This window comes from Gigantopelta aegis, chromosome 2, assembly GCF_016097555.1.
Source record: "Gigantopelta aegis isolate Gae_Host chromosome 2, Gae_host_genome, whole genome shotgun sequence".
Taxonomy (NCBI): Eukaryota; Metazoa; Mollusca; class Gastropoda; order Neomphalida; family Peltospiridae; genus Gigantopelta; species Gigantopelta aegis.
Genome location: NC_054700.1, coordinates 38139714 through 38155636, shown reverse-complemented (window position 1 = coordinate 38155636; position 15923 = coordinate 38139714). Strand labels below are relative to the sequence as shown.

Sequence of the window (15923 nt, the reverse complement as noted above, 5' to 3'; positions counted from 1 at the left end):
GTAAATGTGTATCAAAGTACTAATGATATCGCTAACGATCTCGACCAACGTTCTCAGGTACAAAATACAAAATAGTAACCAAACAATATTTACATACAGATATATGTTTACTTCAAACTAATCTTCATATAAAGAAGACGATGTCATCTTCTAAATTCTTCAAAAGAAACCACGCAAACAGCATGTCAACTTTTACTTCCGCGTTTACATGTGACGTCAAACTTTGAGCTGCGTCTACTCGGTTTCTGACGTCAGGCTAAGTTGTAGGTTTTTGCGTGTGACGGCTCATATATATATATATCGACTAATGACAAATTATCCACATAGTTCAAGATATTCAGGTTAATATAATCAGTATGACCCACGTGTGTCATAATGATTTCACGTGGAACACGAATGACGTAATTTTGTGAAGCGACGTCATAATTTAATGTGGCTTCCTCAGCATAAACACTTATTAAAAAATGACGTCATTTCGTTTTAGTTACGTTTCAAACGTTTTGACATGGTCCTAGCTTGTTAAGGGACATTCCCGAGTTTGTTGCATTGTAAGATGTTTTCGACTAATAAAATATTTCTACGATTAAATTTACACATTAAATATATTTTCTTGTTTAGAATATCAGTGTGTATATTCAATGTGTTTTTGGTCGTCTTAATATTTGTAAGAAACCCAAATTGGATTTTGTCTTCAAATAATTTCGTATGTACTAAAAAATATTTTTTAGGAAATAAAATGAAAATTAACCTAGTACAAATATTAGAACGCTCAGAAATACGTTTAATATACAGCCACTAATATTCTAAACAAGAAAATATATTTAATATGTAAGTTTAATCGTAGAAATATTTTATTAGTCGATAACATCTTAAAACATTGCAGCAAACTTAGGAATGTCCCTTTATTCATAAACATATTTTGGATAATGTGGATAATAAAGAAATTATTATACTCGCGTGTGAATCGTACTGATTTTACGAAACTCGTGTCGGGATTCATGTATTACCCTCGTTTCGTAAAATCAGTACGACACACAAGCTCGTATAATATATATATATATATATGTATGTATGTATGTATGTATGTATGTATGTATGTGTGTATGTATGTGTGTATTATGTGTGTGTGTGTGTGTGTGTGTGTGTGTGTGTGTGTGTGTGTGTGTGTGTGTGTGTTCTGGAATGCACATATATATATATATATATATATATATATATATATATATGAATAGTGTATGTTTGTGTTACAAGCCTGTGTGTGTTTTTCTACAGGTTCGTGACGTCAAGCTGGGGACCGTGCAGCACAACATGTGGCCCCGGAGTGAGAAGACGCTACGTCAGGTGTAAGGTCTATCTGCTCTACCTGCAGGATATCGTCGACCTCGCAGACAGCGTGTGTGATGGTGAGTTCTTTTAAACTGTATTATAGTGTGACATCAACATCGACGGGAAGTGGCGGATCCAGAAGATCCATTTAGGGGGCCCCACTGACATGAGGTGAAATGCCATGGGAATTTTGGTGGAGGTTTGGAGTGGGATCGTAAAAAAAAAAAAGAAGATTAATATATAATAAAATTATAACTATCGCAAAATTTAGGGGGGGGGGCGGGCCCCTGCCCCTCTCCCCTTAGACCCGCCTCTGGCGGCATCTTGGTTATATAATTGGAGGTGTGTTCATGAAGGCGAGCGCTTGCGGTCTATCGCTGCATGGATTTTTAGCACCTAAGGTGTGATTGTATAAGATTGGGTGGTACCCGGTGGCGTTATCAAACTATTTCACTTGTACCATCGTTTTCTATCAAATGATATTCATTTAACGTTAGTCCTTCCCAGCTTCTATGAATATTGTTTTTGTTTTTGTTTTGGGTTTTGGGGTTTTTTTTGTAAATAATTTCAGTTTGATTTGACGTAAGAATAAGAGAAAAGGTGTTTTGGAAATAACAAGAAACACCACACAATATTTATTGGGTTCAATTTAGAAAACTAATAAATAAGTTGTAGTACATACCGAAGTAAGAAAACGACGGTTCCTGATGGGAAGGACTATAGTAATCACCTGTGATCATGCGTCAGACATATTGCTCGCGAGGTTCTCACGTATGTTCTGGAATGCAAATGTTCGCCAGTCTGTTTATTTATCAAATGTGTTTTTGTTGGGTTTTTTTTTTTTTTTTTTTTTTTTTTTAAACCACGTAAGTAAACAATTGCCGCTTGGTTAATAAATGAATGTGATATGACATAATAAGAAAGGTGGAAACCAATTAAATTGTTCGTGTTCGCCAACGCTTGTCCTTCTGATCTTCCACTGTGTTCGAATTCCAGCATTAAGTTATGTTAAGAACTGACAATTCCAACCGAAGAGGTGTGTATATATATATACATTATCAGATAAATGTGTTACAGGTTTGTAGATTAACCTAAGTTAGTGTTCATTATTACGACTTTCATACAAACTTGAAAATGTAATTGCCTGTGGAAAGAATAAGTTTTTGTTCAAGCCAATAGCAGCCCGTTGTTACGAGAACATCAGAAGACAAGTTAAAGTTTGTTTTGTTTAACGAAACCACTGGAGCACATTGATTAATTAATCATCGGATATTGGATGTCAAACATTTGGTAATTTTCACCTTTTCACAGACTGGTAAGCACATATCAAGGTCTTTGACCAATTGTTGTCCACTGGTTGGAACGAGAAAAAACCCAACTAGTTGAATGGATCTATCAAGGTGGTTCGATCCTGCAAGCCATAAGATAAGAGAATTCAGTGCTTCGTGACTAGAGATTTATTCTATTTTCTGTACGTTTTGTTGTTGTTGTTGTTGTTGGAGAGTGGGATGGGTTTTTTGTTGTTGTTTTTGCTATGGGTTTTTTGTTGTGTGTGTTGGGGGGGTGGGGTGTTGGGTTTTGGGGAGGGGGTATTGCTTTTTGTTTTGTTTTTTTAAACAATATAACAACATTTAAAGGTTCCCAGATAAAAAAAAGCCACTTGTTGACTTGCTTATGGTTAGCAGTGAGATAGATAAGACCTTATAAACTTTTCATATGTGGAACTGAATGAATGAATGAATGAATGAATGAATGAATGAAGGAGTGAATGACTGACTGACTGAATGAATGAATGAATGAATGAGTGAATGAATGAAGGAATGCATGAAAAATATGAGATGAAATTTATTGCCGCCACAAAGGTTATTGTTACTGATTAGCAGCAAGGTTTCTTCTAATACCATCCTCAGTGACATTAATATTACAACTGCCACACCGAGAACGCCAAAGTTTCGTTCACAGTTACAGACATTTTTTTTACGAGCGCACAACCCACACGCCCGGGTACAGCGGGAAGAATACTATAAGCTTTTAAGAGAAAAACAAATGTCTGTAAAAAATATTCCATGCTTAATCGACATTTTCCATTTACACTTTTAAGAGGGGGAGGGGAGGGGGGTGTGAAGGGGGGATTTACATACATGCGTAATCTTTCTACGCTTGGAAAAATCTTGACAATAATGAACGTCCCCTAACGTACTTACACCGAAACAGAATCGAAAACTGGCGATGAACTGGCGCCCTGTAAATGTATTGTGTATTATATTGTTAAATAAATATTAGTTTTAGTTCTACTTTATTACACAGATTTCTTCTGCATGTTGACCGGACATTAACTGTTCCTGTTAACGACCATAATGTGTGCTAAACAAACATGGCTGCTAATAATTGTAAGCAGACGTTAGTAATGTGTGTTGTACCCATGTGGAATCTCTGTAACTCGTGAGTCGTGGTAGCTCAATAGAAAATTTAAAAGTATAAATATCTCATTAGTAATTTTTAAAATGTATATAACATTTGACTGTACAGATACAGAAATAGTTTTAAATATATTTACTATGATTTGCAGATTCAAAAAAAAATCAGCTAAACAAATGATGTACAGTGGTTTTTGTTGTTTGGGGTTTTTCCTTGTTGGTTTTCGTTGGTTTTTTTCGGTATTTTTTGTGTGTTTTGTTTATTTTTGGTGAGGGATTCTTCGAAAACATAGATGGGAGGAACCTCAAACAAAAACGTAATAAAAAAAAAAACCTCCAGTGAGAGGATCTGAACAAAAGACTCTCAGTTCAAAAGTCCAGAGTTCTAGCAACTGAGCTAATACGGAAATTCCCGGTTTTACCTGCACATTCAGAACAAGCTGCTGTAGCGTACGCCTGTCATGGGCGCAGGTGCCGGCCTCGGTCAGCTCCTCCGTCCAGGACAAAAAAAAAAGGGTTGGGGTGAGTGGAAGAGGGGGTCGCCCGCTCTGGCAAATGCAAGGGAGCACTAGCAGCCCAACCGGAATCTGTAGTGGGCGCTAGCTACTTTCAGTAAGAATACTTTGTACTAAAACTATTACAAAACTATACTCTACCAAAGTTCATTCACTCGCTGTGAATGTTTTAAAAACGTATACCTACCAGCCTTAAGTTCGATGGCTTAACCACTACACCACCGAGGCCGGTCGTGTACCACTGCGCCCCTAAAGTCACCCTCCTAGTTGTTTTTGACTAGGCACTGCCCTAGAAATATCTCAGTACAATGATTTCAGACAATGTGTTTGTCATGTCATTCCAGAAGACTGGAGGTGATTTTGGCGGCATGTTGTTAAACTCACGGTGGCGGTTCTGACAGCAACAACCTTTTGTTCCAGTGATGCGGTTTTCATTAAGTAATTACCTCACACCATGTAACCCCCGCCTTTGAAAACCGTGAATCACGGCACAAAGTTGTAGTAATAACGTTTGTGGGCTGTAGTTAAATTGCACAACACCTTAACACAAAGCTCGGGTTGTCGGCCTTGGTGCGGGTCAAATCGATCTAATTTGGCCGATTGCTTCAATGTGTTTCTTTAAAACTGTTTTTGATAACCACAGGTGTGGTTAAGGGGCATGCCCAAAGAAATGTGCTTGAACATTAATTGGATATAAACACGATTATAAGTATAAATGAAATAAATGAACAGGGGTGTATGCAGACTCTTTCTAGAGAGGACACCTCTTGTTCTTGAAACGTATACATTAGTACATGCATTACAAAATTTTATTGATGACAACCTTCCCCATAAAGGGCGAGATGTAGCCCAGTGGTAAAGCGCTCGCTTAATGCGCAGACGGTCTAGGATTGGTCCTCGTCGGTGAACCCATTGGGCTATTTCTCGTTCCAGCCAGTACATCATGACTGGTATATCAAAGGCTGTGGTATATGCTATTTTGTCTGTGGGATGGTGCATATAAAAGATCCCTTGCTACTAATGGAAAAATGTAGCGGGTTTCCTCTCTAAGATTGTATGTCAAAATTACCAAATGTTTGACATCCAATAGTCGATGATTAATCAATCAATGTGCTCTAGTGGTATCGTTAAACAAAACCAACTTTCCTGTAGTCCTAATATGTTTAAGTTTTTTTCCACTGATTGTTTGAAAACAGTCTTTGAGTTTTAGTTTTAAAACAAATTGCCAATAAAAGAATTTTTTTATATTTTAGGCATCTCATCTGTTCATCCACTAATGTCAAGTAAATGCATTGTGCATGTATTTATATGCTAAACATTGAATTGTTTGGGGCATTTCGAAATTTGAGAGTGTGTACCCCACCTACCCAACAAGCACTCTCCTCCTGGATCTGCGAAATTTTAGAGGGGGTGCATCGTTCAGCACTTTTCACACTTGATCCGCGCCTGTTTTGATGACCTGTAAATGTGGAGATTCAGACAATGTGGTCGCATTTTTGCTGCGGGGTTCGTCGCGTTTTGCTGTCGCAACAATGGAGACCAGACGGAAAGCATGTCGCGCGGAATTCTTGACGCATGTTTCGCCCACACTTTCGTTGTCCACCACGGAGATTCTTGTCTTAAAGCTGCTAGATGTTCCTCAAAAACAAAGTTTCGTAATTATGGTTGAAATTTAAAGTGTTCTGTTTCGAAGGTTCATGTTTCTACATTCGGCGTGTTGGTCGTTGTCCCTCCCAATCATGATGAGAAAAGTGATATTCTGTCAGAAGTACGAGCTGGGTTTATAAAAAAAAAAAATATTTCTACAAACGATTGCGTAATCTTGCTCTAAGCAATAACTGAATTGTTAACGTAAATGAGAGAGAGAGAGAGAGAGAGAGAGAGAGAGAGAGAGAGAGAGAGAGAGAGAGAGAGAGAGAGAGAGAGAGAGAGAGAGAGAGAGAGACAGAGACAGAGACAGAGACAGACAGACAGACAGACAGACATATATAAAGACAGACCGACAGATATAGAGACATACCACATTGGAAGTAAAGCTATGGTCTAAATTATTATAATACAGTTTTCATGGGAATTTTTGTTCACAATATATTCAGTGGAAATATATCGTGTATCAGAAAGGATGGTGCAGTATTAGAATACTTTGCACGTGGCACACCAGTAAGTGTGAGACAAGGAGAAAACCTATCACCTCTTTTATTCTCATTGTTTTTAAATGATCTTGATGACTGTGTATTTAAAGTCACACCCGTGCTAAAGTGTGATATGTATCATAAAGAAACGAAGATGATCTTCAACATATTAGCTAGATGTTTATGACATTTATGACATTTATTGCAAAACTTTGAAATAAAAAGTAAACGTATTTAACAAAGAAATGCTTATATATATTCGGAGGCACACAGAAGAATTATACATAAGAATGTTTTACTTATATACCTTTGAGATTAAATATTAATAAATAAACATATTTGGGAATATGGTTTGAAGTTTTTTATTTTGTTTAACGACACCACTAGAGCACATTGATATATTAATCATCGGCTATTGAATGTCAAACATTTGGTCATTTTGGCATATAGTTTTAGTGAGGAAACCCGTTAATAATTGTTTCATGAGTAGCAAGGGATCTTTTATATGCACTATCCCACACACAAGATAGTACATCCTTTGATATACCAGTCATGGTACACTGGCTAGAACAAGAAAATAGCGCAGTGGGCACACCGACGGGGATCGATCCCAGACCGACCACGCATCCAGCGAGCGCTTTACCACTGGGCTACGACCCGCTCCAACTAAGTTAACGCTAAAATCATTTAGCACAGCAGGCCCAAAAAGTCATGGTATATTATATCAGTTGAATACTGTCTATTAACTGAACATTGTTTGAAACTATTTGATACAATTGGCGACACTATATTCATATGGATGTGAATTCTGGAGATTTAAAATGTACTGATTAAACTCCCACCCCCACCCCCGCGTTTTTCTTTTGTTGCTTCTTGCAATTGCATCAGGACTTGCAGGAATTCGTGAAACCCGTTGTAACTAATCAGTATGCGTTAATACAAAATTCGGTTGAGCGATTGGGCAATCCATCGTGCTTTATTAGACACGTGGGAGCCGGTAATTTTCTTGTCCATTCGTGTAATTTCATAAGACGCTGGGCATGGCCTAGCAATGCGTGTAACGTGGTAGCATCATTAGACAATAACCCGGTGGGCGTGGTTGCCGGGGGATTCCCTCTGGTGTGTGACGTCATCAGACAATAACCTGATGGGCATGTTCGCTTGGATTCGTCTCTGAGTCTGACGTCATTAGACACCAAACAAGCTGGGCGTGTAGAACGGGATTCCAAAATGAAGGCATTATCTAACTGGGTCCGTCTCGTGGGCCTGAAACAAGCAGGTCACACGTCATGTCATTCACTGTTGTTGTTTTATTTTTGTCCTATCTAGAAGAATGACTTGACTTAGTTATGTCTCGTAGAAATATAGACTTGCTTTATGTCTAAGGTAGGATCATGTAATCGTGAAATAAACCGGGGGGGGGGGGGGGGGGGGGGGGGGGGAATTCTGACACTTTGTGTTAGAAGCGATAGAGAAAATCCGCTGTCGCCTACGATGTATATATAAACACACCACTGATTGAGAAGGTTAAACGTTTATACAAAGACCTAGTGAACCTGAGGCGAGAGATGTACCACCGATCCCCATCTCTCTCATGGTATTTGGTTCTGTTCGGGAATTGCCTATAAACAAACAAAATTAAAAACAAATGAAAACCCAAACCCCCCCCCCAAAAAAAAAAAAAAAAAAAAAAAAACCACACACACACACACACACACACACACACACACACACACACACACAACCACAAAAAAATATCAAACAAAACAAATCAAAAAACGAAAACACAAACACAAACAAACATAAACCAAATCCAAATCCAAACCCAAAATAAAACCAAAACCAAAACCACTTTCCACTAACTTGTCTACTAAAGCTGTATCCTAACTGGACGCGAGCGACGCGAGCGTTTATTTTAGATCATTGCTTTCAACTGCCGCTTCTTAACCGCACGCGTGCAACGCGACATAATCATCTGTTGCGCCGTACGCGTGCGGTTAGGATACGGCATTGGTTTTTGTTTTTTGTTTTTTTAAATCGCTCACGTCGCACGCGTCCGGTTAGGATACAGCTTAAGATACCAATATCTTGTTCTCACAGAAAGGACAAGACTTTCTTCTACGTCCTTATTGCAGTGTACTCGGTCTGTGTCAACATGTCGATCCTACAATTTGACATGGTTTTAGTGAACCCCGCAAACTGACGTCTGTTTATCTACCAGTATGCGGAACACATGATAATTATGTATTTTTGCAGTGATTTTCAGATACATATGTATGTCACATCTGTCTGCATATCACTTGAAGTATGTCTTAACAGCGTTTGTTTAGTTATTTATTTGACTGACTAAACTGATCACCTTACAGTGCTTTGCTGGATGAACACTATTCTAAATTATGTGTAGAGATACACACCCATCCAGATTTAACATAGAAAATTGCTCAGTCGGTAGAGCGCTTGCCTAAGGCGATCGCGTCGTAGGATCGAACCACCTCGGTGGACCTATTCACTGACTAGTTTCCCCAACATCAACCAGTGTCTCAAGACTGGTATATCAAAGGTCGTGGTATGTGCTGTCCTGTCTGTGGGAAAATGCATATAATTACCCTTGTTGCTAATGGGAAAATGTAGCTTTTTTCCTGTGAAGAATATATGTCAGAATTACCAAATGTTTGATATTCAATAGTCGATGATTAATAAATGAATGTGCTCTAGTTTTGTCGTTAAACAAAACACTTTTTAACAAAAATCTGTTTTGTGCTTAACGTCGTCAACAATGGTTTAACCTGTTGGATATAACAAACAAGGTGAAGATAAAATGACCGAATCATCTCTATTAGTTTTGACTAATGGGCGGTCGGTCTGGGGTCAATCACCGTCGGTGGACCCATTGGGTTATTTCTTGTTCCAGCCTGTGCACCACGATTGGTATATCAAATGCCGTGGTGTGTGCTGTCCTGTCTGTGGGAATATACAAATCCCTTGCTGCTACAATGTAATTGGAAAATATAGCTTGTTTCCTCTAAAGACTATAATATGTCAGAATTACCAAACGTCTGACATCCAATAGCCGATGGTTAATAAATCCACGTGCTCTTTAAAAAACAAGTGGGCGAGACGTAGCCCAGTGGTAAAGCGCTCGTTTGATGCGCGGTCGGTTTGAGTTCGATCCCTGGCTATTTCTCGCTCCAGCCAGTGCACCACGACTGGTACATCAAAGGCCGTGGTATGTGCTATCCTGTCTATGGGATGGTGCATATAAAAGATCCCTTGCTGCTAATCGAAAAGAGTAGCCCATGAAGTGGCAACAGCGGGTTTCTTCTCTCAATATCTGTGTGGTCCTTATGTCTCACGCCATATAATTGTAAATAAAATGTGTTGAGTGCGTCGTTAAATAAAACATTTCTTTCTTTCTTTAAAAAAAAAAGAAGAAAAATAGCCCAGATACGCTTTTAACAACAAAAAAAAACCCTGTTTTGAACAATGTTAACAAAGGTTTGACCTGCTTGGTATAAGAAACGAGATGGAGATATCACAAGACAGAAACGTCTCTGTATGCTTACTCCGCTGGCTTCACGAATTAGAGCAACATTTGCTCGTTAATGTGGGCCATCATCCATTCTCCACTTAACGTCGACCGCCATCCATTCTCTCATCCGTTTCCTCTTTTACAAGATTAACCGCTTTGTAGCCAGTGTCGGCGACCGTCGTAAAGTGTGTTTCTGTGACGGTGCGGATTATGTGGACCCTCGGGGTGTTATGGGACAGACGCAGTATAACATTCTGTACACCTGTATTACAAAGACCTCCTGATTAAACAACCCTTACTTGTTTTCAGTTTGAAACGAAATCTTGCTAAGCCGACCGGAGCAGACTGGCGAACAAAAAACAGCACTTGACCCCTTGAGCGTAGGGGATAATTTGTTAGTGTATTACTTTAATGCTTTGGTTTCGAATTCCAGAATCGAATTAAAGCTCTTGCACGCTTCTTTAAATTCATATTAGTCCCCTTTAGATTTGCCTTGCCCGTTCGACAATGCATGAACAGACTGCGTTTTTAAAGGTCGTCGATTTTACTGTCTGGAACACAAAAGGCCAAACAGGTTGTTTTTTAAAAGGTGTTAGATTTTTATTCTCCACACGAAAGGTCTTACAGTTTGCTATGCAGACAACAAAACCTCAACAGACTGTGCTTTAAGGATCTTGAAAGGCTATACCTAAGTGGAGAGGTGGAGGCAATGATTATTCGCCCAACCTTCCTTTGTGGGAAAATAAAGCGTTTTCAAGTTAAAAGAGCTCTTTTTTTGTAGCTGATGAAGGGTTATATTACTCTGCCCTCGTTCATTTTCCTTGTTTTACTGCAAACCCCAGACTAAGTATTTATGGCCCTGAACAAGATGTGTTTTAATAAGGTCTTTTAGATACACGCCTTGTCCAACAGTCCACACTTGTGCTGGCTGCGCTTTAATAAAGTATTTTCCACACACGCCTTGTCCGGCAGACGACAGTATACTACCCGAGCTGGTTGCGTTTCAATAAGGTATTTCCCAAACAGGCCTTGTCTAGCAGACGGCAGTATACTACCCGAGCCGGCTGCGTTTCAATAAGGTATTTTCCATACAGGCCTTGTCCAGCAGACGACAGTATACTATCCGAGCTGGCTGCGTTTCAATAAGGTATTTCCCATACAGGCCTTGTCTAGCAGACGGCAGTATACTACCCGAGCCGGCTGCGTTTTAATAAGATATTTTCCATACAGGCCTTGTCCAGCAGACGACAGTATACTATCCGAGCCGGCTGCGTTTTAATAAGGTATTTTCCATACACGCCTTATCCGGAACACGACAGTATACTACCCGAGCTGGCTGCGTTTCAATAAGGTATTTTCCGTTCACGGCTTGTCCGGCAAACGACAGTATACTACCTGAGATGGCTGCGTTTCAATAAGGTATTTTCCATACAGGCCTTATCCGGCAGACAACAGTATACTACCTGAGCTGGCTGCGTTTTAATGTGGTATTTTCCACACACGCCTTGTCCGGCAGACGACAGTATACTACTAGATTACGCTGATTTTTAATAAGGTATTTTCCATACTCGCCTTGTCCAGCAGTCGATAGTATACTACTAGAGCTGGCTGCGTTTTAATAAGGTGTTTTTCATACAGGCCTTATCCAGCAGACGACAGTATACTACTAGAGCTGGCTGTGTTTTAATAAGGTCTTTTCTATACACACCTTGTCCAGCAGACGACAGTATACTAGTAGAGCCGGCTGCGTTTTAATAAGATCTTTTCCATACACGCCTTGTCCAGCAGACGAGAGTATACTACTAGAGCTGGCTGCGTTTTAATTAGGTATTTTCCATACACGCCTTGTCCAGCAGACGACTGTATACTACTAGAGCTGGCTGCGTTTTAATAAGTTATTTTCCATACACTCCTTGTCCAGCAGACGACAGTATACTACCTGAGCTGGCTGCGTTTCAATAAGGTATTTTCCATACACGCCTTGTCCGGCACACGACAATATACTACCTGAGCTGGCTGCGTTTCAATAAGGTATTTTCCATACACGCCTTGTCCGGCACACGACAATATACTACCTGAGCTGGCTGCGTTTCAATAAGGTATTTTCCACACACGCCTTGTCCAGCAGACGACAGTTTACTACCTGAGCTGGCTGCGTTTTAAACGTCTCATGAAAAGGGTCGTGAAATAGTCTGGCCGGCTGGCAATAGCTGACAGACGACGTCTAATGGGTGTCGTTAGTGTGTGAGTTAACAGTGCGGTGCCGGACACGTAAACAGGAGGTTGCTGCGTACCTGTCACTCTCTGTCTGTCTCTGTGTGTGTGTGTGTGTCTCTCTCTCTCTCTCTCACACCGTGAGTCGGTGAGCAGCTACCCCGCCCACACCCATGTTCCTGTCGCTCTCCGCCGCTGTGCTGGTTTTTGGAAGTCTGGTGCACTACATTCAAGGTAAAACTTGTTCGGATTTTTTTTTTCTTCTGTCTGTGTATATATTTGGCTAGGTTTATAAATAGTTAACATATGTTAATGCAGATATTATAGAGGCGATATGTGGATACGTCCTGTGTTGTCGCTTAAATTCGAAATAATTTCTGTAGTAGTTTTTGCCGTGAAGTTGGAATTCAAGATTTTATAGTCTAGCTATTCTATTACTTTTGTTTTTGTTTTTGTTTTCAATGTGTATTTATAATTTATTATCCAGTGTTATTCGATGTATAGTGTTATACTCTGTGCTATAATAGTATAAATGTTGAACGTTTATACTGGTATGCACCTTTCATAGATGTTTTATATTTTTTCCCGTTCCAACAAGTGTCCTACGACTAATATCTCAAAGGCCGAAGTATGTGCTGTCTTGATGGGGAAAACTGCACATATAAGAGCTCCCTTTCTGGTAACAGAAAAATGTAGCGGGTTTCCTCTGAAGACTACCCGTCCGAATGACCAAATACTTGACTTCCAACAGCCGATGATTAATGCATCAATGTGCTTTAGTATTACGGTAAAAAAAAATAAAAAAAAAAAAATCTTTTACTTACAAGAGAGACTCAGAGCGCATATAAATGATCCAGGACTTCTTTGCGGCAGTGGGTTTCCTAGACGTAGTGTGAAAAATACCCAGAAAATAGTCCTTTTTCACTGGTGATAAATATGTACCTTTGTCTGGCACCTACCTGACGAATGTTTGAATCATGCTGGTGTGACATTCATTCCTGCCTTTGTATATAATGTGTTTCAGTCATTTGACGTTTAGTTCACTGTTTCTGTGTTTAAGCATGCAGTATATTATGTTTACCTGGACTATACAATGTTCGACAAAGGAAAACATTATCTTAACTATGGCTAAGTTAAATATAGATTTCGTTTATTATTAGGACGGTGATTATTATAATGATATTTCTTTAAAGCATATTACCGCGACCATAGGCAGAGCTAATTTCGTTCATAGCTCAGAAATAGCAAATCAGTCCAAATTAATGATGAAGGGTTTTGGTTTGGGAAATGGTTGTGATGAGGTTACCACCCACTCATGCCTTCCATGGTAAGGTACATTAGCTACGTATACGCCACTAGCTATCTCAGTTTAAACAGTTAAGGGTTGTCCATGAATTTAATACTTGAGAGGATGGGAGAGATCTACACAATTAGCTTTTTATTTTTATTTATTTATTTATTTATTTATTATGTATTTGTTTATATGTTTATTTGTTTGTTTATTTATTTATCTGTAGTACATTGTCTTTGTTTTAGTGTATATTGTAGTATTTGTTCTAATGCAGATAAAAGCAAATTTAAGAGGCGTCCGCAGTTATAACATTGTTACGAGGTGCAAACAATTTGTTGGGGGTTGAACAGAATGAAAATGTCGATAAAAATAACCTGCTCGAAATGAAAAATATTTTATGTACACTTTTTAACTGGGGAAATAGGTTTGAAAACCCCCAACTATTTGTACTTTTTTAACGCTGATAATGATAAACAGCCTAATATAATGAACAAGAAAAGAAATGCGAAAATTTTAATATATTTTTAATTTTAACTTAATATGGTAAAACTGGCTGTTAAAATTGACCTAGAATGTTCACTTTTCAAACGGAGTAATTTTAAATAGATTAAAGGAAACTAAATCGATATTCGCGTTTATTTTATTTTATTTTTCGTTCAGTATATTATTATTATTTTGCGGATGGAAGGATATGTAAAATGTCGTCATTTGAGTACTGCTCTTTGACGTCCGTAACATGATATGTCTGGAATTAACTCACACTATGACTACATTTTTCTTTATGACACCCAAATACTTGGGATGGTGTGGGCTTTACGTTCTGATGACTTGCAATTGTAACGGGTTGATTGGGGCGAGTGTAACAAAATGTTTCTTTGTGTCTGAGAAGCCAGGTGTAACTGGGCAATAACAACACGCACAAGACGTACCTATAGCCACGCCAAACACCGCGACACCGGCTGTCTGTTACCGCCAAACGGTGAATAACTCATGAAACAGAACAACTGGTATAGGTGGATGGGTCGGTTTGTTTCTAGTGTATATTGTTACAAGACATGTACGCGCGGTCATCGTTCTGTTTGATATATATGTATATGCCCATATCTCCAGATATAGGACGGCGTTATCTATCTTATGATATGTGGACTTTGATTAATCAATTAACGTAATTTAATCTGAAAAATAAAATAACTTACTTTCACGTGAAGGAGTATTGTCGAGTAACAGACCCGTAGGAACGGTATTTGAAGTTGGGAGGGGGGCACAATCTCTGTTGAAGGGGTGGGGGCGCTGACGAGCCAGATTGTTGTAAATGTATTTATATAGATTAGGACAAAACATTGTACGTTTTCGTCTTCATGTGTGTGTGTGTGGCGGGGTGGGGGGTCTGAGTAACCATGACATGGTGCATGTCATTGTAGTTGTCACCGTTTTACTATGGCAATTCACACGTTTGAAACCACAGTGTATGTTCTAACTTGATATAAATTGCAGTTCCATCAAAGTAGTAGACGTTTATTTTTTATGATATCTTCACAATTATGGATAGTAAAATGTAATTGGGGCGAGGTGACCAAACGTTGGGACGAGTTGCTAACATTTTGGGGACGAGTTAACTAAACAGTTTGGGGTGCGTTTACCTACTCCCTTGCACGCTCTTTTGCTTATTCATATGTAAAAAAAAAAAAAAAAAAAAACCCAAACAAACCCACTTTAGTTCCGTCTCTAATGCAAATCTGTTCATATGTAAAGACTAATACGAAAGTGGTCTAAATTCGATTTCTCTGTTAGCGTTTAAAGGGACTGTTTTGAGTTTGTTACATTGTAATATTTCCCTTTCGGCGTTTTTATTTAATTTAGTGATTTTCGTGAATTTACATTGTAATATTTCCTTTGTGATGATTAAAATTCTATATTAAAGATTTTATCCTGTTTAGAATATGACTCTATCTGTATACACAGGGTGTTTGTTGGTGACCTAATGTTTGTAGTCGCCAAAACCGGGTTTTACCTTGTAATAATTTCGTACATACGAAACAATATAATTACGTTATGAAGTAAAATGAAAGGTGAATGCTAGAGACATTGGAACACGACCTCAAATACACTGGATATACAGAGTATGGTATTCTAAACAAGAAAATGTACAAACTATGTAAGTTTAGTCGCCAAAAAGACTGTTAGAAGGGTTCCAAGCATCTTACAATGGCTGCAAACTCACGACAGACTCTTTAAATTCACGACAATCACTAAATTAATTTTTTTTTTAAATAATTCCATTAATTCCCTTGATCATTCTTGAAAGAACATTGGCCTATAATAATAGGGAGATGCAGTCATGTAGTATCTACAGTGACTATTACTATCTAATCATGCATATTTGGGTGGGTGGGTGGGTAGGGAGGGGTTATGAATAATATGTCTTATGTCTAATCGTCATTTGACTCGTCCTTTGCCTCAGTTCAGTTTATGTCTGGAGGAAAGATCGCCCACCCCTCA

At 38.8% G+C, this 15923-nt stretch overlaps 1 protein-coding gene across 1 annotated transcript in view; it reads left to right on the top strand.

The window, feature by feature from the left end:
• The window catches only part of LOC121385071 (ADAMTS-like protein 3), a 104000-nt gene that overhangs the window by 60990 nt on the left and 27087 nt on the right, over positions 1-15923 (top strand). The window contains exon 10 of the mRNA XM_041515610.1: positions 1273-1403. Within this exon, the coding sequence (XP_041371544.1) occupies positions 1273-1403 (131 nt within the window). The remainder of the gene's footprint in view (positions 1-1272; positions 1404-15923) is intronic.